Raw genomic sequence first — 21,107 nt, forward strand, 5'->3', positions numbered from 1 at the left:
CATTCATACACAGCCGGGGCCGCTGCTATGTCACCACAGCAGATGTGTGTAGTGTGGCTCGTGGGCAGGATCGTATATTTCTCGGTACCTACTGTTGGAAATTTAAAGAGCAGTTTTGTACCTATGATAATGGCTGACCTAATGCATGTGCGCTTGGCAGCTGAAGGCATCTGTGTTGGTCCCATGTCTATATGTGCCCGCATTGCTGAGAAAAATGATGTTTTATTATATGCAAATGAGCCTCTAGGAGCAACATGGGTGTTGCCGTTACATCTAGAGACTCTGCTCTCTTTGCAACTGCTGCGCCCTCTCCACTTTGATTAATAGGACCAGACAGTGGAAACACCATCACACCTGGTCCTGTCAATCAAACTGTAGAGGGCGCGGCAGTTGCAGAGAGAGCAGAGCCTTTAGGTATAACGACAACGCCCCCGTTGCTCCTAGAAGCTCATTTGCATATATAGACATGGGACCAACACAGATGCCTTCAGCTGCCAAGCGGACATGGACCAGGTCAGCCAGTTTCATAGGTACAAATCTGCTGACAGATGCCCTTTAATATAACCAGCGCCGTGGCCCCTTTACCACCTTTCTGTTTTGTCTAAAGCAAAATGAAAACATTTCAGCAGGTGCAAATCTAAGCTATTCCGACTCCCCCCCCCGGCGCCTCCTTACCCATAATGTTATTATAACCCAAGAAAGAGAACACATTGGAAGAAAGTTACTTAGCAAAACGTGCCAGAGTTTCGTAAGAAAACATAGGGCGTGTGGTGATGTGTCTCCGGTTTCTTATGCATTTTATACCCTTTTTACGCCTAAGCTGCAAAGTGTCGTTTTAAAATGCTGCAAAAACGGACTTGATAAGGCGTAAAACGCACCAAAGTTGTGCAATTATTTTTGGCACAAAACATATAGATGTATAAGGAAAGTTGTCTAGGGTATCCAGCAAGTTGTGCCAAATATGTTCTACTTTTTTAACATTTGTGGACAAGGATAGGCATTTATTACAAGGGATCTGTGGAAAAAAACTGACCCTCCCAAAAAAACGGATGCCGCATCCGTTTTTTTGGGCGGACACACAATTTGCGGACGCAAAAAAACTGTCGTGTGCATGAGGCCTTACTCAGTAGGAGCGTTGTCTCAGGAGGGGAACCCTGCTAATTCTGGGAAGACATAGGTTTCATCATGCAATTTTTATAAAGGTTCTACGGCAGTTTTCTAGCATAGAATACTGGCAAAATTTCCGGGCAGGTCCCATTTTACAGTAAAATTTGTGATTTGTCCCTTTTCCTACACACTCGCTACTTTTGGAAAACGGAGGAAGAGGAGGCTGCCGGTGGAACCCGTGTGCCACAAAACCGCCTCACATTACACCTGAATTCTACGCCAACTCCTATCAGATATTTATGGCACGTCCTGTGGATATGCCATAAATGGTTCAGATAGGAATACCCCTTTAATACTTTCTCTTCCTTTAGGATCCACACCTGATTTTAGCTGCAAAAATGGCATAAAAAAAACAATTTGCTGCATGCATTTACCAGACATCAGTCTGTAAAGTTCACAAAAAGACCCTGCAAAAAAGAAAAAGGAATTTTTCTCAAATCTGTTATTTACAAAGCCATTTTGGTGGCACTGGGAAATATGCCTCCTATCCGGCAGTAGCAAATTGTCTGTTTACTTCCATTTTAATCTAATTGCTCACTGGATGCGGCACATTTTTCCTGTTTACGGGTTTCCATAAAAGCCTTTCAGATTTTTTTTCTTAGCAGGTCAGTCGATGTGGAAACTCTGTGAAGCAAATGACACGAAGAAATCGGCTGTGTGGACCCAATGTTCTATACATATGATACACACTACATAAACAGTACATGAACGTACCGAAGACTTAAATTACACATATATTACTACAGAAAACGCGTCGTATTACACAACCCCCTTCACTGCTAGGCCTGAGCGACAGCGAGAAGGTCCTGTCTAATGCATTATAATATAAGATAATATACCGGCTTGTATGTTACACTATTTTGCATATCACAACACTTTTTTACACACCCATAATATAGTCCTCAAGTCACTTGTTTTTATTTTTCCTGTCCCGTTAAGAGGCAGCATATGCCATGTCGTGCTGTTTGGCAGAGGCTGGGTTACTGTACATAGCCCTGCAGGTCTTCATCCCTAGATACAATCCATACAGTTCCCTATAACAGTCTGCAAGCATTCAGATCAGATTGAAGGTGCTACATTTTTGGGGCAAGCAGGTTATTTTTTATTTTTTGTTTTGCCCGGTGTAAATTGGCAGCGGCCTTGATGGAAGGGGAGGAGGTTCTCGTTATCCTTGTTGACTAACGTCAAGAATTAAGTTTGTGGCATTTTGTGCTGCATCGGGTGGTCTTGAAATCCTTTTTGAAACCTTTCAGAATTTTTTGTGACCTCCTAAATATAATTGTATTAGGGCAAAGATGATAGTCATACAAATATACTTAGAACTTAGACATGTTTCCCATTGTAGATCCATCATGGTAACTGGACAGTGAGTTGGTCTTTGAGAACGTGTAGCACATGCCCCAGCCCGGCCATGTTGTTTCGAAAAATATAAAATTTAAACCATCTGGCGTAAGCGTTCAAGATAGCCAATGGTTTCGATAACCTTGTAGCATAGAGTCAAGGCCTCGTAAGTTAGTGACACCAGGTCACAATTTGAGAACAATCCTGGTCCTTCTTGACTTTTTGCACATTGACTATAAGATGCATTAGTCCCCGTTAATGGAGGTTCAAGACCAAGATCAGTGCCTAACATGCTTAGGGGTCAGTTGGCTCGCAGGTCATGGGTGTCATAGTCTCTTGCGTTGTGAACATTGATGGATAGTTGTAACCCTCTCAACGGGTGAGACACTGCTAGGCCATTGAAAAGAAGCATCCTTCTGCACGTGTGGATCTTGTCTAAGCTGCACCCTTAGCATCCTTGCTCTCACCTAGACTCTCAGTCTCCGCTGATGCCAACATGTGCGTAGTTCCAAGCATTGAAGGTTGTGTATATACAGAATTAAAGTTCCCTATCCATGACAACCCTCACGGTTTCACACATTTTCCTTTTTTTTCCTTGCGCTGTAGCTTCCTCAGGCGTCTGGTCCAGGCGTCCCTCCATAGGATGACCATGCTGTTTTTGTCGGCTGTAAGTCCTGGCCTATCTCCTTGACCCTCGCTGCTTCCCATCACTAAGTATCGTCGGCTCAGCAAGATCTTTGGACATTTGCAGGACAGATCTTTTATGTGTATCCACAGGACGTTATCACCACGTTTCACCCGGTCATCTCGGCATTTGTAGACTGAAAGGACGTTGACCGTAAACTTTGCCCAGGATCCGACCATCTCCATTTCCAAAACGTTCACCTGCACCACTGTAAGTGAAGAAAAGATGAAAGTCTTACATATAGCATGGGGTAGCAGATTCACAAAAACCAAACTGAACCAGATTTTTCAGTTTCATTAAAGAAAATGAACCCTTCACCGATATATCACTGAGATAACGGTGTACCGGGGCAGGGGCTTGATTCACATGTATAATAATAACCTTGATTTATCATCCAGGCACATAACATCTCTTGTTCGGGCTAAATGAGGTACCAAGCACTAAGGGTTATGGTATGAGCCTGCTACCCCCCCATTTCCAAAAAAGCTCTATTTATCAGTGGGGGGTCTTTGTCTTCTTGACAGGGACAGCTTGGGGAGGCCTGGTTCAGACTTTCACGTCTCACAGACCCATAACGCCTTCTCTATTCTCCGCACGCCAAGAGTCCCTGCCATACATCAATGTGTTGCTTCCCCTCCGCGATCAGGATGAATGGTCACCGTGTCACACTGATTAGGGGCCATCAGTCTACGTCCAATGGTTGCACCGCCAGGTGATTATTAGCATCTCATTAGCATACGGTTCCCTCCCATGGATTTTTTTTTTAAAGGGGGGGGGGGACGATATCCTTTTTAACATTTCTGGCAGACAGAGAAAGGGATTAGAATGAAAAGAACTAGGGAGAGGGAGTATGTGAAATAGAGAGAGGTGGAAGCAGACCGTCCTATGAATTAAAAGGCCAAGAGAGTATTCTCTTCTCTCGCCCTAATGAGGATACAGTCCTTTTATAACCCGGTGGCATCTCCCCTCTTCTGCGCCTCTCTTAACTCTTATGTGGCTGAACAAGTCCTGGAATATCAATGCTCTGGCTATCCTAAAGGCCAGTGATGGGAAGACCCCCACACAAACACCATAAATCATGGGGTATATGTTGAGTTATAGAAGAATATTGTAGATATACATGTTCCTGGGTTCACATCCTTTCTCACTTTCTTGTCGGTTTCTGAACTTTATATGACCCGAGATCTAATATGCTCACTTTTTACTGTTGGAAACTAGTTTATAGCATGACCCCTGTACCCTGGTACTTGCATTGTGACCTTTGATTAGTAGTTGCCTTATACCCATTCTAACCTATGATATACTGAACTCATCCAAAGCTCTGGCCCATTCTATATTATAGGGTCAGTGCTCCACAGCATTCAGTAAAAAACAGCAAAAACAACTGAAGTAAGGCAGCGGTCGCTTCTGCGGCAAAAGAATTTGGATGTCTGATCCGGCGTAAAATGCCGGCTGTTGGCCGGACCAAAAAAACGTTGCGTGCAATGTTTTTTGTCTAGCCAAAACCCGGAGTTTGTGGCGGAAAGCGGTCGGATCACTGCTGGATCCCATTATAGGCAATAGGGATCATTTGGTGATCTGTAGAATCCGGCAATGCCAGATACGGTGAACTCCAGCAGGAACCCTTCACCAGAGATGTGAACATGGCCTAACAACACATCACTGCCAGTGCCTGCTGCAGAGAGCCCTGCTCCTAGATGGGTTGCCATAGGCTGATATGCTCCCATGCTATGTAATAGAGCACAGACACTATGGGGCACATTTATTAAAATGGCGTTGTAGACGCCAGTCTTAATAACCCCTATTTGTGCCGGAGAATCCGCTGGAGTTATAAAGATTTAGCGGCCTCTACATAACTTCGGCGGATCCACTGCTGCTTCTAAATGTAAGACAGCTTCCTTGCGGTCTTACATTTAAACAATTTTTTACGCCTAAACCAGGAGTAGAAAATGATGAATGAGACGGGCCTACCGGTCCGTCCACGCCACGCCAACTTTTTTAGACCTGGCTTGAGCAGGGAGAAATCACAGATTGTGGCGCAAAGGACCTTTGCGCTGCAATCTGCGCCAGAAATTTAGGCATATTTCTGTTTAATAAATGGCATCTTACATGTCTGGTTTTGGGTAATCTGCTCTGGCGTGTCATTTGTCTTTATTTTCATATTTTTTTATTCATTTATTTATTTATTGTTCCTCTATTGGAAAGGGAGCAGCGCTGCACTTACCAGCGCTGTCAACTACACAATGGATGCAGCTGTGTAATTCCAGCACCGGAGCTACATGGTAAGGCCTCATGCACACGACTGTTGTCCTGTTCCTCATCCGAGCCGCAGTTTTTGCCGCTCGGGTTCGGACCCATTCACTTCAATGGGGCCGCAAAAGATGCAGACAGCACTCCGTGTGCTGTCCGCATCCGTTGCTCCGTTCCGTGGCCCTGCAAAAAATATAACATGTCCTATTCTTGTCCGTTTTGCGGACAAGAATAGGCATTTATACAATGGGCCGCCTGTTCCGTTCCGCAAATTGCGAAGGCACACAGGCGGCTTCCGTGTTTTGCAGATCCGCAATTTGTGGACCGCAAAAAACGTAACGGTCGTGTGCATGAGGCCTATGGGTGCCTTCACACGCTGTGGATTTTGTTACTGAATTTTCTGTGACTGAAAATCAGTTCCTTTGATTTGAATGGGGCGGCAAGCACATGGATTTCTGCAAGCCTCATTCAGGTAAATGTAATTGATTTTCAGTTGTGGAAAATTCTGCAACAAAATCAGCAGCGTGTGAAGGCACCCTAACCCTAAGTTCACACCTGAGCGTTTTACAGCGCGTTCAAACGCGCTGTAAAACGCTCAACACATGAAAACCAATGCTTCCCTATGGGAATGGTTCTCACCTGGGCGTTTTACAGCGCGTACGATCGCGCTGTAAAACGCCCAACGCATAATCAAGTACTTGAGCTTCTTTGGGGCGTTTTGACGCGCGTTTGTGGCCATAGGACACTGCAGTCAATCACACAAACGCGCGTCAAACGCGCGTTTACTATTACAAAAAACGCGCGACAAAAACGCGCGTAAAACGCGCGTTTGAGAAACGCTCAGGTGTGAAAGCAGGGTAACAGATGATCGGTGGGAATGGAGGGTGATGGACTCCGGCCAATCTGATATTAATGTCCTGTCCTGAGGATAGGTCTTCAATATTAAAATCCTGGTAACCAGGTAAACAATAAATGCTACCATTCACAGACAGCAAGCAGATGCAAGCCACATATCATGCCATCATGCAATAATTTAGCTTTATTTACAGAAGACCGATCAGCCACCTAATTGGCCGTACACGGGTGCATGCGTGCTTCGTACGCATTTTCATATTTGGCATATTCAGCAGGAACGCTCCCAATGTATATGTCAGATGCGTCTTTTGGCTCTCATTTACCTAATGCGGACCAAAAAAGTGCCCTCCATTAAGCCTGTATGTGTCAGTACAATGCTATTCTATACAGAGGCATTGAGTAAAAAAAAAAAAGTATACCATGCAGTATACAGTTTTTTTATTTTTTTACTCCACAGACCTGCCTAGAGCATCTTCTACCAATAGTCCATGAAAAACCGCTGACCGAACACGGATTTACCGGACCTATAGACTTCAGTGGGTGTGTTTGGTCCACATCACAGACCGAAGTGGTTCATGTTTCCGTGATTTTTCTACTGACCCACGGCGACTGGAAAACCAATGGTGCATCAAAGGGTAAGTTCGCCGTCCGTGGAGAAGTGTGAACGAGGCCTTAGACTGTGCATAGAAGGATGACGGATTTCATGCAGCGGCTTATGAAGTCAAAGTGAACTCAAGAACTACAAGTAGCAACAAGACAATTTTCGCCCCTGTCCTTTTCTCTCATTGTCACCCCGATTTATCTGACATCATATCACTCCATATAGTAGAGCCCTGCACAGCACATGTATAGACATACGAGGTTTCTCACCATAATCTTTCTTGCAGTATTTCTTCAGGTTGATTTTATAATTTCCCTTAGGAGGTTTGCAGTACTGCTCGCAATCTACAAAATAAGGAAGAGTAGTTTTATTACATTAGAAACAAGTTCTATAATACATGTGGAGGAACTATTTCCAAATTCCGCATATTAGGGCTCATTCACACGACCATATTTATGTGCCCGCAATATTGCAGACCGGGTGTGGACCCGTTCATTTCATTCGTATCCGTACCGTACAAAACACATGCGGTCATCTGAAAGAGCCCTTAGGAACATCTGTCAGTGTATCGGGAGGGTTAGCCATCCTCAGCAGATGGAGTACGGGTGGTGGTCTGTTCCTGCGCAGCACCAAACCCAATCAAGAGAGTGATTGTGTCCACCAAGAGGAAGGGACTGCTCCTTGTATTCGTCTGCCTGACGTCTGTACAGGTATGGCGATTTGTACTATTGCTTGTTTATTACATCCACTTTTTAATACATTGCACTGTGGTTGAACAAAATGAGGGCAACGGAAGCCCCTCCAACCCTATTAAGAGCTTTGGGTCTAAGTCAGGGTGAAAAGGCCATCTGTTGTAGGGTGGACGGTACAAAGTGTGCCAGGGCTCTGTGCCAGGGTGACATTAGAAATCCTATCACATGCCAGGCTAGTGCTGAGCACCGGCAGGTACAGCTCTAGGGCCCAGCTTTCCGTGTAAAGAGCTACGACTGGATCACCTGGTATAATGCCGATTATAAAGACTAATCATAAAATTCATTGAGGGAGATTTATAAAGAATGACTGTGAAATAAATAGGAAAAAAATCTATGCTTTGTGGAAATGTTCAGTGTAAAGTATAGCCTCGTGCACACGACCTTTTGTGTGTTTTGCTGTCTGCAACTCGCAGATCCGCAAAACACGGGTGGCGTCAGTGTGTGTTCCGCAATCTGCGGAACGGCACGGACAGCCATTTATATAACTGCCTATTTTTGTCTGCAAAACGGACAAGAATAGGACAGGTTATAATTTTTTTGCAGACCACGGAACGGAGCAACGGATGCGGCCCCATTGAAGTGAATGGGTCCGCATCCAAGCCGCAAAAACTGCGGCTCGGATGCGGACTAAAACAACGCTCGTGTGGATGAGGCCTAAGAATGATTTAATTATTCTTTATAATGTCTCCATCGCAACTGCTGATTTGGTATTACTAACATTTCCCCAATTTGAATATGCAGGTTGCAGATGTAGCATAGCTGAACTTTACAGCCATATACATGACAATCATCAAGCGACCCTTCAGACCAGTCTTCTCCCAATCTATGGTCCTCCACCTGTTGCAAAACTACAACTCCCAGCATGCCCTAACCGACGGCAGAATATGCTTGAAGCGGTCTTTTTGAAACAGCCGGACCGCCACAGGTTGAAAACCGCCGTTGAAAATCGCCTCCCTAGACTATGCTGGCACCAACACAGTCTAGACATTAACCTGCTGCAGTCTATAGTGCCTGGAGGAAGAGGAGCGTCTCGTCTGGGAGACCCCAGTGCATTACGAGGTGAAGGTCTGTTCACATTTTGTGTCCGTCAAATTGTATACCTCCATCTGAAGCCTCTGGTTTATGGCAATGTATAGGCGTACCATGATGATTGGCTCCCATTTACCCTGTTCCTCTGTATGGAAAAGGGCAGCACACTGTGCAGTACAAAAATGGGTATGCCAACGCATACCAACCCAGCGTATGCCATAAGGACACTATTTTGGGGTACGCTGGGTGCTTTTGGTTAGTAGCAAGGTTATAAACTGCAGAACAAAGCTAAACTTCACTATGTTACTGAAAAAATTAGGATATACACATGTACTGTATATACATATCAGATTTTCTGCAATGTATACTGTAAAGACCTTTCTGTGAATCCAGGAGTTGTCAGACCTCTGGGGGTCCAGTAGGCTGGATTCAGTTCTGGACACATGCAGGACAGGCCCCTAGATCCTAGCATTATAGACTTCATTCAGATAAAGAGGAAATCAGCTTATAAACTACAAGCTCGTGATATACGTAGCCTCCTTCCCAACTCGTAATCCGACTTTGCAACCAAAAATAAACTGTCCCGATAGACTTTATAATTCAGCCACTTATTTTCAGCAGCATTGTACCAGTCTACCGCCGGTAAGCCTGCTCTAGATATAGCCATTTTTTTTTTATACACTGCGAACAGGAATGAACCTTTTTTGTTGTGTAACAGGTATTTACGACTACGCACGCTGAGCATAACGGGAATGGATTTTTGAAGGACAATAGACTTGAACAGGTTGAGCGGCATCATTATAATAAATCACATTTAATATGATGCCATATAGGAAAATTAATAAATAAATTAATATTTTATTATTCAGCACATGGACTGGTTGTCGTGTAATAAATGCAAGGTAATGGTGGTGGCGTGTTATCTATATGGGTTGTTTGTGCCTAAAAGTGTCCCCAAGTTGTTGGCGGGTCCAAATTGACAGAAGGCGGGGCAACAGAAGTAGGTGGGGCCAACACAAGTGGGCAGGGTCAACACAAGTAGGCGTGGCCAGCAATACCATAGTGCAGCACAAAATACCGCCTAGCAGAACCAAATACCACAGTGCAGTATAAATTGCCACCCTATCACAATACTGAACAAGGTGATACAGTTGAATTCAGGAGGGCACTTTGGCTGCCAGCAAGGTACCTGATGCTCCCAGTGTTAACTAGCTTCATCAGGTCAATATGGTGGCAGTGAGGAGGGCTCGGGCGGCAACCTGGGCATTGGCCCACAGGGAAATTTTACTGTAGGGTCTATGGACACTCAGTCCACCCATATTTGCCTGGGATATGGTCAAAAACTGTAGATTTACTGTAATTTGGTGCAGTTTTCACATGCAATAGCTGTGTATTATTTGGAGGTGAAACAGGTGTATAACTGCAAAAACTAGCAAATTACTGTGATTTTTAGTCACATAGCTGCCGCTGCTAGCATAGCATTTCTTTTTTTTTTATTTATTTTTTTTTCCATGTAGAAATGTCTATGGGAAAGCGCCGGCAAAATCGCCACTTGCATGCTTGAAAAAAGAGCCAGCAGATCAAAAAAAATGCCTTAAACCCAGTGTTTTCAGGGTGTTTCGTAATTTCCTATTGACCATTATGTAACATCTGGACGACCAGTTTTTTTTTTTTCGCCTAAAAAAAAAAATGACACAAAAATGCAGTGTTTTGTGTGATGGATCAATCAGTATTGGATCAGTCATTGTAGTTTGTCAAAAATTGCTAAATCTGTCGGCCTTTTTCTGATCATTCAACTTAAGAAGAAAAAACGTTTTGGTATTTCTTGTAAAGTCTCCTTCAGTCAGTATCCGCACACGGTGAGCCAGGACAGTGTAGAAGTGCAGGTTACTTAGACCTCCTCTAAGTGTTTTATGGTTCCCGTGCCAAGATTTGTAGGTTGTGTATAGCCAGTACTGGCTTCAGTTCTCTCCGTTGTCCAAGGGGTTAACAGTATCATTATTTCCGCTGGGAGATTTAGTTTCAGAAAATGAGGGGAGAACGTCTCAAAAAATGTCAATGCAAACAGAGCCGAACAGGCCTCCACCCTGACTGCAGGACGAAGGAGGGGGGGACCAGACCCCTTTCTGAGGTAGATGGAGGCACGATCCATGGCTGCTGTCTCACTTCACCTTTCTGCCTTATATGCTGTGTCAGCTGGATTGGATCTGTAGATTGTTGCTTCTCACTAAAGACACGGATGGCATGTCACTAGGATATGCTCAATGTCCAAACAGCGAGGGTCCGACAGAAAGTTCCCCACAGAAAGAAGCAGCAGAAGTAAAACCTTGTGCCTCATGGCTTCCCGCTGCTTTTTCTGAGAGTGCATGGCCGGCCCTTTCGACCCTTTTTAGAGATTAGTGGAGGTCACTAGGATATGCCTTCAATATTCGATCGGTGAGGGTCCAGCTGATGAGCCCCCTACAGAATGACATATAAGTGGCAGAAAGAAAGCTATATGCCACTACATCTCCTCCTGGCACCTCTTATACTTTTTCGGAAGGTGCATGGTCAGCCCATTCAACCCCTTTTACAGATTAATGGGGGTCCCTAGGATATGCCTTCAATGTCCGATTAGTGATTGTCCAGCTGATGAGCCCCCTACAGAATGACATATAAGTGGCAGAAAGAAAGCTATATGCCACTACATCTCCTCATGGCACCTCTTAGGCTTTTTCAGAAGGTGCATGGTCAGCCCATTCAGCCCCTTTTACACATTAGTGGGGGTCACTAGGATATACCATCAGTGTTCAATTGGTGAAGGTCCAACTGAGGAGTCCCCCGCAGAAGCAAAGCAATGTGCCGCTTTAGCGGCTCATGTTCCCCTCGGCTTTTGCATTTGGCATAATATTTTGTACAGTTTGAACCTTTAAAGCCCTTTTTTCGGGAAAAATATAATTCTCTAACAATGAGAAACTAGGAGAGAAAAATATATAAAAATCCAAATTATCCCTCATTCATTGAATAGAGGTGAGAGGGTATTTTGGGAGAAGATCTGTATAAAGGGCACAGTGGGTTTATGAGTTCCCCTACTGGTGTTATCTGTCATGGGGGTCTTGTTGCCTATGTGCTTTTCAGAATGGGGGTCTATGCTTTCACAAAGTGGTTCCATGAGGATTTCTGACAGCTGGGTGTTTGTGTATAGCTGAGTATACATTTTGTAGGAGAAGACCCTATATATCCGCATCATTGGCTGCAGGTCTGGTAGTGGTGGGGTTAACATAGCCTGACCACAAGAATGTTCTGTGTAAGATTTCTGACCAGCCTCCACTTCCCCTCCCTGATCCTCAGACCGACCATGAGAGAGCAATGGGCACTCGGTACTCCAGCATCCAACCACACGTGGGCTACGACCCCTCCACAGACCCTCAAGGGTTTCTCTTAACCCTTCAGTGCCAAGCATATATCTGACTCTGCACTGGCTGCACATTTCACTGTATAGTATACCTGCATTTATTTCTCCGCACAACAAATTCCTAAATTATGTCATTTTTTAATTAGTATATTATGCATTCGATTTAATATATGCACAGTTGCAGGTATACAGCTGACTTCCACCTAATATGTATGGCCACGTTTATGGCACAATCTTTCAGTGTGGTTGGGTACCACGCAGCCGTACAAGCCAATTAGCACCTCACTGTTTACTCAGTCTGCATTGTTAATGGACGCACTGCACCTGCAATACCATGCAGCCATTAACAATGCAGACCGACAAAACAGTGCAGTCCTAATTAGTTTAGTTATAGCCTGGCTCAGACAGCCGCATGGTAGGTGACCACAGCAAGTCCTTAATGCAACCGCGACATGACCGCACTGTGTGGTCGTACATTTAGGGTCAAGTCTACGGGTGTAAGGATCAGTGCTACAGTTGGGTGAAAAATGGGTAAGAATGGTGGACACTGCTATTATCCAGGGTTTTCTAATTGCACCAATCAGTGCAATTTTTAACTATATAGTCATCTTTGTCCGGTAAGTTAAAGGGGTTTTCTGGGGGTATAATATTGATATCTGATTGTTGGGAGTCTGACTTCCAGCACCCCAGCTGATCAGATGTGTGTAGAGACTGGGGGGTGCTGCAGCCTCTTCCAAGGCCAATGATGTCATGCTCATTGGCCACATGACCTAGGCGCGGCTCAGTCCTATTCAAGTGAATAAGTCTGGACTGCAATACCAAGCTCAGCCACTATTCAACAAACGGTGCTGTGCTTGATCGGTGGGGGTGCTGGGAGTCTGACCCACCGATCAGATGTTGAACTATCCTGAGGCCTCTAATGGCCTGACTCACAAAGACAGACCCCGTCCTATTAGCAGCCCTCGTTATGATGGACCCATCTAATCATTAATATTATCAAATAAACTCTAATAGGATACTACATTACAATAAAAAATGCACTTTTCCCGAAATATGCAGTTTACTTTTTCATAAAACGGTTATGATTTCTGTCTGCAGTGCATGGACTGGACGGCCGTACGGTGCATGCTGCAGGCCACTCGTCATGGACTATCGGTGCGTGCCGCAAAACTGAAGTGTGAATTGCACCATTTAATTTATTGGGTCCTTGCGCTATGCAGGTGCAGTTCGAATAGCACACGAATAGAAAAGACTGTCTAAATCCGGCCTTATCCCTGGTCCCTCTGTCTTTTGATGTTTGCAAAGATATTTGTTTCTCTGAACCCAGATATAACCTGTTCTTTACCCAGGCAGCCCCTCTGAGGTGAGCATTGGAGCATTTTCAGGCTTTTTTGTTCACAAACCTACAATGCTAGGCGGAGGCTTCCACCAATCGGTGTTCCCGGTGACATCACTGGCACTAATGGGTGGGCTTTAGCGCTATCCTACCCCGCCCATTATTGCTGGTGAAGTCACTGGGAACAATGCTATGCGGAAGCCTCCGCCTAGCAGAGACCTGATACATCACCGGATATAATGAAAAAGCTCTTCCCTGCCTGAGACGAGGGAGATCATCGGAGCATGAAATCCTCCTATGCTCATCTCAGAGGGGCTGAGGGGTGAAGAAGGGGATATGTCCGTGTTCGGCTCTGAACCTGGACAACCCCTGAATGGAGCTGAGCTGCAATACCAGTTACAACCAAAACATAAGGGTGGTGTTGTTTCTGGGAAGAAAAAAGCAGATACTGCTTTGACTACACACAATCAATTTACATTTCACTTTTTCAGTCCTTTTAGGGTACTTTCACACTAGCATTTTTCTTTTCTGGCACTGAGTTCCGTCAAAAGGGCTCAATGCCGGAAAATAACTGATCAGTTATATCCCCATGCATTCTGAATGTATTCCGTTCAGGATGTCTTCAGTTCAGTATTTTTGACTGATCAGGCAGCATGCTACGGTTTTATCTCCGGCCCAAAAAACTGAAGACTTTCCTGAATGCCGGATCCAGCATTTTTTTCCATAGGTGAAAAAAATAAATGCCGGATCCGTTTTGCCGGAAGGACGGATCTGGCATGTCAATGCATTTTTCTGACTGATCAGGCATTTTTAAGACTGATCAGGATCCTGATCAGTCTTACAAATGTCATCAGTTGGCATAGGTTTTGCCGGATCCGGAAGGCAGTTCCGGCGACGGAACTGCCTGCCGGATCACTCTGCCGCAAGTGTGAAAGTAGCCTTAGGCTAGGTCTACACGACGACATTTGTCGCGCAACATTTTGTTGCACTAATGTCGTGCGACAATTTTTATAATGGCAGTCTATGGTGTCGCACTGCAACATGCAACATGTTGCGACTGCGACGCAACAGTCGCAGAAAATCCATTCGAGATAGATTTTTCTGCGACTGTTGCGTCGCAGTCGCAGCATGTTGCATGTTGCAGTGCGACACCATAGACTGCCATTATAAAAATTGTAGCGCGACATTGGTGCAACAAAATGTTGCGCTACAAATGTTGCAGTGTAGTTGTGCCCTATCTGTTGTGCCCAAATGTCGTCGTGTAGACCTAGCCTTAATCTTCCAGTATTGTAAATTTAGCCCATTGTGTTTCAGTCCATGTTTCTATTCTCCCTCCCCTGCCCTTGTCCTCGATTACTTTTTTCCTCCAATGATCCCTTTCTGCTGCCCCTGAACTTTCTCCGTCTTCTGCACGTTAGCAGACTCGTGCATACATCACTCGACTCAACTGTCATAACTGTCCTCACTTGACTGATACAAAGAATAATGCAAAACTTCTGCAAAATCCCTGTACGATGACTATTGTTTTCCTTCTTCTGACATGTAGTCAACCCCCCTCCTCCCCTTGAACCAAGTGTCCTTTCCTTCTTCATTTTCTAGTTTTTATTAAATTTGGGAGAGGGGCCAGAACCAGTTAACCCATTGCTTTGCATGCTCCCACCCCCCGCGGCCTGGCATATTCTCTGGCGGTGAGCCTGGAAAACTTGTCTCTGAACAGCTTGTCTCGGAAAATAGGGAAAAATTCCCAGTGTTTTGATGCACGCTCTAAACGCCTGGCATCCACCATCTTCCTCCCGACAAGATGAACTGGCAGCGGTGTTAATTTCATTTACTTTGGGGTTAGCTATCTAGAATACCGCCCCACCTTCTTTGTCCTGCAGATTGTTAAGACTTACCAGCTGGCTCCTCTGTGCTGGTGAGGGCTGGAGTAGGGACCACTGCTGGGATTTCTGGCGGATGGGGGGAAAAAAAAGATTAAAAAAATGGCATTTATTTATGCAATGTGTTCATAGAGTATTAGCTGTGAGTCATGGAAGGCAAATACTACGAGGGAAAAAAAGGTCTGTATGGTCAGGGAACATCAGAACTGGAAAGGTATGAGGAACACCCTAATACAGGAAAAATGTAAATTCATAATCTGAAAGTTCATCTTTAAAAAAAATCTAAATGCTTTCTTTACCTTTGGGGGAAATAGTCCTGATCATAGCAAAAAATAAAAAAAAGTATAAAAGGTAATATTGCATTTTATAGAAAATTATTAACTGTGTGCTCTCCATGAATGTTAAGAAACCTCCTCAGTCTCCAACAAGTCCATCTAGCGTAAAACTGTAGCTAGAAGACAGGGAAGAGGGGGATGAAGCTGCAGCTTTTCGCTCTGTTTCAGAGAAGGGGTAGACATCTGATTGACTCGGGTCATGCAGCATAGCTTTTATATGACCCCAGGATGAGCCCGCTCAATAAGTATATAGAAAAGATATATTTACTGAAACTGTCATGGGAAAGGTAAAAGACCAAAATGTGCAGGTTACAACATTTCTGGCTGCACTTCATCTGTATACTGAGATTTGGGAAAAAATAGAGTTAACATGACTTAGGTGACAAGAATGATAAAATATATATATATACAAGATAACATACAGAGTAAAATAAGTAGTCATCAAAGATGTGAACAGATGAGCGAGCTCCCCTTCGACCAGTTCCCAACATGGCTGCCGGCCAACTCCCATATGATACAAAGAGTCGCGGTGGCAGCAAGACACATCTTATTCTTATGATGTCCTCAATGGACCGAAGCTCTTTGTTACATATCTAGATGGTTTCTAGCCTCCTGTCCCCTCCTAAAGTTCTTCAGTGTGCAGTACGCATGTACAGTTAGCCTGGTACCAGGTACCGCTAACTAACTACATGGAATTAAATGGGGAAGAACCTCAAAAATGCCTTGCTACACACCATCTAATACATTTACATCTGCCAAAGGCAAGTTTTTTTGTTTTTTTTTGTAACTGTGGATGCTGAATTCAAAATGGAGTTAAAGGGGTTCTCCGGGAATGAAAATACTTAAATATTACTTTATAATAAATATATTCCCAAATACCTTTCATTATTTATAATAGGCTCATGTTGTCTAGGGAGCAATCATGAGGGGAAACAAAATGGCCGCCATCCTTTTAGTACACACTAAACCTGTCCTAATCACAGAGTAGCTCAGTGATGTGAAGTAACTTGTCCTGAAGAGCGGCCTCATCATCCACTCTGCTCTACCTGTCAGGGGTTATGATCCTGAATACAGATGATAAGATCTTCAGCGGAATCTCTGTAGGAATGGAGCTCCTGAGGAGACATGAAGTACAGAGAGGACGGACAGGACAGACTGTGGGCTGTGGTAATGGAGACTGCATATAATAGCTGCTGCTTATTATCCACACCCTCCCCTCTGTACTTCATGTCTCTCCATGGACTCCATTACTACAGGGATTCAGCTGAAGATCTTATCAGCTGTATTCAGGATCATAATCCCTGACAAGTAGGAGAGGAGGATGAGGCAGCTCTTTAGCTCAGTGCTTGTGAAGTAACTTGTCCTGCTGTGTGATTAGGACAGGTTTTGTGTGTACTGATAGGACGGCGGCCATTTTATTTCTCCTAATGATTGCTCCCGAGACAAAACTATCCATTATAACTAATGAAAGGTATTTGGGAATATATCTATCAAACAATAATATTTAAGTATTTTTTAATTTTTTTAATTCCCGGAGAATCCCTTTAAGGTAGAGTCACGTTTATATTCAGCAGATAGGAAATCAGTGAGATATGTTGATGTATCAATGGTTCCACCAGGTTACTTACTGATGCATGGAGCGATTGGGGAGCGGCTTTGTTGATATCCCTTGGCACATCGGTTACATGTCAGACCGGTCACACCATCTTTACAAGGGCATTGCCCTGTGGTCTGGTTGCAGGTCTTACCTGCTGCCCCCACCGGATGGCAGTCACAAGCTGGAAGAGAAGAAACAACAAGACTTATGGCTACTCGTAATACAAAAGTATTTTTGCCACCAGTCTTTTATTTTTATTTTTTTCACAAGCTCATTTTTAAAGTCGCCTCTGTAAATAGAGTAGTAATGCCGCCTAGATACTCGGTACAATGTAATTTTTCAGAGTATGTATGGAGCATATATAATTTCTATATTATTTTGGTTTTCAAAAAGTTGACTTTCCACCATCAGTAAGTGCATGTGGTGCAATTCCAGAAAGCAGCCAGGGGCATGAAAAGCACATGGGCCCCTTCTTGAACCATTCTGTAGTAACATGCAATGCTCTGTTTTAGTTTGCACATTGAATGGAGAAAGTGGCGGGCAAACGACCTGTGTTCTCATTAAGGCCTCCTGCACACGATCTTGTCCGTATTGCTGTCCAAAAACCACTGATCGGCAATAAAGGAACATCTTCCATGTGCAATCTAGATTTTTCTCACTCCCATCACTAGAAATGACTGTTCCTGCCGTCCATTTTTCCCCCTTCACCAATAGAAATGAATGGCTCCGTGAGCAATCCGCCAAAAATGTGGATTTGACATGGATGCAGAACACGGCCCTATCTGGGTACCACCACCGCAGATTTGAAAGATGGATGTTGAATTAGATAGATGTTGGCCGCACCAATCTCTGCGGGAGCGGCCGACCATCTAATGTGTATGAGGACTTTCTAACTCTCTCCCAATGGCAGATGTTAGGGGAGAGAAGGGTTGAGCATATTGAATTTCAGCATGCCCAATCCTTTTGTCCTCTGGGAGATATGAGATTTCTGGCAATGCCCTTCTCCTCTTTCCCATTCAGAGCACGTCCATATAAATGGATCATTGACGATGCCTTAACATGCTTTACTGGGAGCTGCTATTTTGTACGGTGTCGAAACGCAAAAAAATTGTGTGTGTTCCCTTAATCATAACCACGAGTATTTCCGTTGAATAAATCCTTAAATAAAGAGCTAAAACCACTACAAGACCTCTATAAACCATGGTTGGAATAGTCACAAGGCAACTTAGACAACTAGGCATTAAACTACTCGGGGAGGGGGAATATTAATACTGTGGGCAATGGGGACCAAGTACTAAACTGTCTAAACAGTATGCAGCAATTTAACCCTTCTAGATCATTAATATCTCATGTATGTGAGAGGGAAGACCATATAATGAAGGGACTCGTGGGATTGACACCATTATACGGAGTTATCCCACAAGGAGAAGGTAAGACGTAAGAGAAACCAGACAGATCCTGGACTGCAAAGCTATAATTTAGTAATTAGTTAATAGAGCTGCGGTTGTCGGTTTTTGCTCTGGTGGACGTCCTCTCAGTTATTATAGCTGAGCCTCCTGTAATTGGACAATAACATTGTTCTTTCTGTCTGTGAGATTTAACCTCTAACACTTTGCAGTTGGAGCTTCAGTTTTATTGTACAAAATTTTAAAGGGGTCTTCCGAGATTTTTTTTAACTGATGACCTATCCTCCGGAGTGTGATCAACGGGAGTCTGACACACCGGACCTCCACCGACCAGCCATTTGGGAAGGTGGTAGTGCCGCGGCCTTCTCACAACTTTGGCTAGGCCGTGTAACATGACGTTAATCAGTCTCATAGCCTAGGATCAGCTCAGCTCAGCCCATAGAAGTGAATGGGGCTGAGGTGTGATAACAAAGATCGCCACTATACAATGTACGACACTGTGCCTGGTGAGCTTATCAGCGGGGTCCCGGGTGTCAGACTTCCACCCATCAGATACTCGGGGTTGTCTCGTGAAGACTTCCCCTGTATATGCTCTATTAGGGCACATGTATGTCGTAGGAGTTCCCCTGTTTGGGACCCCCCTCTGTGAGGCAGATGAAGAGCTGTTCTACAATAGCGGCCTTTCTGTTGGACTTCAGCCATCCTTGTATTACCTGGACTTCAGCCATCCTTGTATTACCTGGACAGCCATTCATCTGAATGGCCGCCATGTAATACTATATCTTTCCTGCAGGGAACCTAGATGTTCATCGATCCCCTGGAATTATCAGCTGTTTACCGGGAGCAAGCACCTTCATATTGTAAGGGACGAGACAACCCCTTTAAGCAGTGGTTCATTTCAGATGTCTTTGGAGGCTGATTCAATGAGGTGCATGGGGTCTAACTATTTTCTTAGGATAGGGCTCCTTATATCGCCCTCTCTCATACTGTTAAAGGGGTTGTCCAGGATTAGAAAAACACGACTCCTTTCTTCCAAAAACAGCCCCACACCTGTCCATGGGTTGTGTCTGATCTTGCAGCTCAGCTCCATTGGAGTCAATGGGGTTAAGCTGCAATACAGCATACAACCTGAAGACAAGTATGGTGCATTTTTTGGAAGAAAGCAGCCATGTTTTTGTAATCCTGCACAACCAGCAATGAGTCTGGTTATATGCATGATATGCTGGGCTCCTTCCGCCCTTCAGCTGCTGATGGACAGGTTTCTCCCCATGCACCGTTTAACATGTAAGTACTCAAAAACTACTTCACTTTAACTTTACAAATGACAGACTGCTGTTGTCAGCGTGTCAGTCACTGTGCTGTCCTCAGAGGGGGTCCTGACACGTTCCCTCTAAAGCCTCCCTAAGAGGGAAAAGTTAGACGAACCACCACCGTGATGGAATCTTTTCACCAGTTTGTGAGCAGAGAGGTTGTGTGCAAGTCACTATTTCATCACAACTCGCAGTCGACTACGAGACACTTTGGAGCGCCACATTGGGGGAATTGGGGCTAACAAATTATGCTCTCCGGTCTATGGCCATCTTGCAGGCAACCGCTGACACACAGATCAATGTTTGCTTGCTGTGATCTCATGTTGCATACAGTACCGTAGGATAGTTATTTTTAATAGACCACCCGGCACCCATCTGATATTGATGACCCATTTTGAGGGTTTAGCCACATGGTGCGGTTGCGTCACGACACCGCTGCAGTCGGGTACCGCTCGGCCATACATGCCACAGCTGGTTCCTTACAAAGAGAATCTGTCACCCCGATTTTGACTATTATCTACAGTAATACATGAGGAGTACTGCAGATAAAGAGTCCACATCGCTATTTTTTATTTTCCTACTGCCCTTGGTTCCCCTGCTATTAGCACGCAAAGCTGCACTGAAATGCACAGTCCGGACTGCTGTGCTGTTTTAACATAATGGAGAGGACTCCTGTGCCCGTGCAGAGCAGTCCTGACAATGCATTTTAACATAGCTCCGACGGCTGGCAGCGGGGGACAGTAGGAAATTAAAAAATAGTGATCTGGTTTCATTATCTGCAGTACTAACCATATATTACTGTAGAAAATAGCCCAAAATTGCGATGAACAGATTCCCTTTAAATTAATGAGGATGGCACTGTTTGGTTGGCTCTGCATTCATAATGGCCGTGCTGCATCCGCAATACCATGCAGCTATTAACAATTCCGATTTTCAGGTTTCACACTAGCATTATACATCCAGCAGGCTGCTCCGACAGGCATTGCAGGAAGTTTGTAAGACTCCTTCCGGCCCCATTAAAGGGGTTTTCCGGGATTTTAATATTGATAACTGATCGGCGGGGGGGCTGGTTGAACAGAAGGCCGCGCTTCGTGCGAGCGCTACCTTCCCTTCATTGTTTACCTGCTCGCTGTCAATATCGCAGCGGTGAGCAGGTGTAATTACAATCC

At 44.5% G+C, this 21,107-nt stretch overlaps 1 protein-coding gene across 1 annotated transcript in view; it reads right to left on the bottom strand.

Annotated features, from left to right (window-relative positions):
- Positions 1 to 435: 435 nt before the first annotated feature.
- Positions 436 to 21,107, bottom strand: part of NTN3 (netrin 3) — a 60,330-nt gene continuing 39,658 nt past the window's right edge. Inside the window, exons 4-7 of the mRNA XM_044303714.1 lie at positions 17,254 to 17,403; positions 15,306 to 15,359; positions 7,169 to 7,243; positions 436 to 3,401 (exon numbers count right to left, since the gene is read on the bottom strand). Coding sequence (XP_044159649.1) covers positions 3,073 to 3,401; positions 7,169 to 7,243; positions 15,306 to 15,359; positions 17,254 to 17,403 — 608 coding nt within the window. The 3' untranslated portion in view covers positions 436 to 3,072. The remainder of the gene's footprint in view (positions 3,402 to 7,168; positions 7,244 to 15,305; positions 15,360 to 17,253; positions 17,404 to 21,107) is intronic.

Source organism: Bufo gargarizans, chromosome 8 (genome assembly GCF_014858855.1).
Source record: "Bufo gargarizans isolate SCDJY-AF-19 chromosome 8, ASM1485885v1, whole genome shotgun sequence".
Lineage (NCBI taxonomy): Eukaryota > Metazoa > Chordata > Amphibia > Anura > Bufonidae > Bufo > Bufo gargarizans.